We start from the raw sequence: 2,620 nt of genomic DNA on the forward strand, positions 1-2,620 counted from the left end.
GAATAACTGTTTACTTGATCATTAGGTGCTGAAGCATGTCGTTCTACAAAATTACTTTTTTAAAGATTGTTTGTAATGTTTTACTGATTTAGGATGAAGCTGGTGAATTATGTTCAATGCCATATCGAGCTCCAGAACTTTTTGTTTGTGAGGTCGGTTCAACAATCGATCAATCTGTAGATATTTGGGTTTGTGTTATTCTTAGCAATTTTCATTGCAGTTAAACTTAAGCTTCTTAAATATAATTTCTAAATGCTATCAGTAGACTAAAAAGCAAGGAAGGAAATCAAATTTCAGTCACTTGGTTGTCTTTTATTTGCTTTATGCTTCTTCCGCTCACCATTTGATGATATCTATGAACGTGGTGACAGCATTGCACTCGCTGTTCAGTCAGGGAAAATTACTTATATTGAAAGTCATCCGTAAGTCCAGTTTGCACTGTCTAGAATAGAAAATTGAAATCTTTGCCCTGAGACTTCTAGTTTTTACAGTAAGTATAAAAAAGGAACAACGCAGAAGATTGTTGAATTGATTTCACTTTTTCATATTGAAATTTAAACTTTCATTTGTTCTTAGGTACAGTCAAAAAATCCTAGATACAATCCATGCAATGATAGCTGTCGATCCAAAGAATCGACCAAGTATTACTTCTGTCTGTGAGCTGTTGGAAGGATCCTAGTTAGGTAAAAAAAATTTTCAAAATAATTATTTCCTAGGTTTTCTATTTTTTGGATTCTCTGTTTGCTGCTTTAAAAAATCAAGCGTACTAAAACACACCTTTCGTGACGAATTTTTGACATCAGAATCAATTCCGTCAAGTCAGCCTCCCTTCTCCTCCTCCTTTTCCGCCCTTCCATCCTTCTATATCTCATGCGATAAAAAACAGAGTCACTCACAAATTCGGTCAGTGTTCTGAATTTTAGGAAGTAACTTCTAATTGAATTTATTTTGTCAGCTCTTCAACTAGAGAAAGCGTAAATCCGTTTTCCTATCTTTTTTTTTTTTAAATTCAGAACTATTTGATCTATTGCTCACTCTCCACAGTATTTTCATGGAAAAATTGTTGAGATGCATTTATTTAAAGATTTCATCATCATTAAGGAGTATGTCCATGCTTTTGTTGATCACTTTTTGCTATCCTCGAACTTGTAAAATTTAAAAAGAAAGGACTCAGTTATCCAAGTTTAATGACAAAAAATATTTTAAATGATGACAGAAGATCCTTGATCTTTCGTCATTTTAATCCTTGAAATTTGTATCACTATTGTATCACTTGAATCTAAAGAATATATTCCAACATCACTACAAATGCATATGTAAGTACCAACTTCTTGTGATTTTTTGTATTTTCTGTTACCATTTCCTCGAATTCTTGTCAAATTCTAAAAATCTAGAGAATTTCCATATATATTTATATATTAATATCCATATCTATATATCTATCTATCAACTATCATTAATGAAAATAGCCGGAAAATGAAATGGCAATATGGTGAACGTTTTTACAGTAAGCTAGAGATAAGTTTTGCAGTTGTGATGTATGCTATGAAGTGGCACTATGAAGATCGTAAGCAAAGGGAAACCAAGCTAGGATGACAATGCATCGTCGAGGTTGAAATGATACTTTGCTAAAATGTTTAAAAGTGAAAATGGATATTTTCATTGTATTGTTTTATGAATTCAAAGCTAAAAATTTTTTCAAAATTGACAAAGTAAAGTACTAATACATAACGACTCAAAGGCATTTGGAGGGGATCAAATATAAAATCAAGGAGAAACGGTAAGCCATATTCATTCGAACAAAGTTTTGGAAAAAAAGATTTCCGAAAGTGTCTGCTTGAAATTTTCAATCTGCCAGTTATAAATCTTACATGCGATGCAATAAACAAATGCTAGGAAGTAGCAAAATCTTCGGACGACGAATGGAAAGATGGTGTTAATTGAGCAAAGCTTCACATTTACCAGATTGTCTGCTATTCGTACTTCCTGTACGTTACCAACGAAATTTCATTAATATCAAGCTTTTGAGGTCCTGATCGAGGAATAGCGAGCAGTAGTCATTATCATTACAAAGTTTTCTGGTTTGGGAATTTTGGATTCGAGTTTTGGATACTAAATTTTTGAATTCGAATTTTGGATACTAAATTTAGCTTACTAAGAAATGTTCCGATTTTTTCCGACTTTATACTTACTTAACCAACTCAGATTTGATTAATCAAATAAGTGAAAAGGAAACTGGCAAGAGATTCTAATGAAGGGATTCATAAGTAAAGATATAAGTCTTTGCTGCTTGAAGGAAAAAGATACTTTAAGTCGTCTTACAAAATACTGCTTATATGATTCGGAAGTTGCATGACAAATTACAATTAGCTCATTATCACTGGATAGTGAAATTAGTGAACGTATGTAGAGATATAATTGCGAAGTTTCACGGCTTGAAGATTGACCATATTTATTCGCATGTTTTACGATTTGAAATGATTTCTGTGAAGTACTGATATCTCGAAACAACAAGTGATCACGTTATCAGATACAATCACACAGCTGACCCCGCACATCGTTAATGACCGTCAAAAATAAGTAGCCTGTAGGAATTCTGTGGATGAATCCATTGGAATAA

General features: G+C 32.7%; 1 protein-coding gene across 1 annotated transcript in view; it reads left to right on the forward strand.

Annotated features, from left to right (window-relative positions):
- The window catches only part of LOAG_16847 (NAK/MPSK protein kinase), a gene marked incomplete at both ends in the record, with an annotated part of 2,495 nt that extends 1,816 nt beyond the window's left edge, over positions 1 to 679 (forward strand). Inside the window, 2 exons of the mRNA XM_020449505.1 lie at positions 298 to 422; positions 577 to 679. Coding sequence (XP_020306960.1) covers positions 298 to 422; positions 577 to 679 — 228 coding nt within the window. The remainder of the gene's footprint in view (positions 1 to 297; positions 423 to 576) is intronic.
- Between the last annotated feature and the right edge of the window lie 1,941 nt (positions 680 to 2,620).

This window comes from Loa loa, assembly GCF_000183805.2.
Source record: "Loa loa unplaced genomic scaffold supercont3.23, whole genome shotgun sequence".
Lineage (NCBI taxonomy): Eukaryota > Metazoa > Nematoda > Chromadorea > Rhabditida > Onchocercidae > Loa > Loa loa.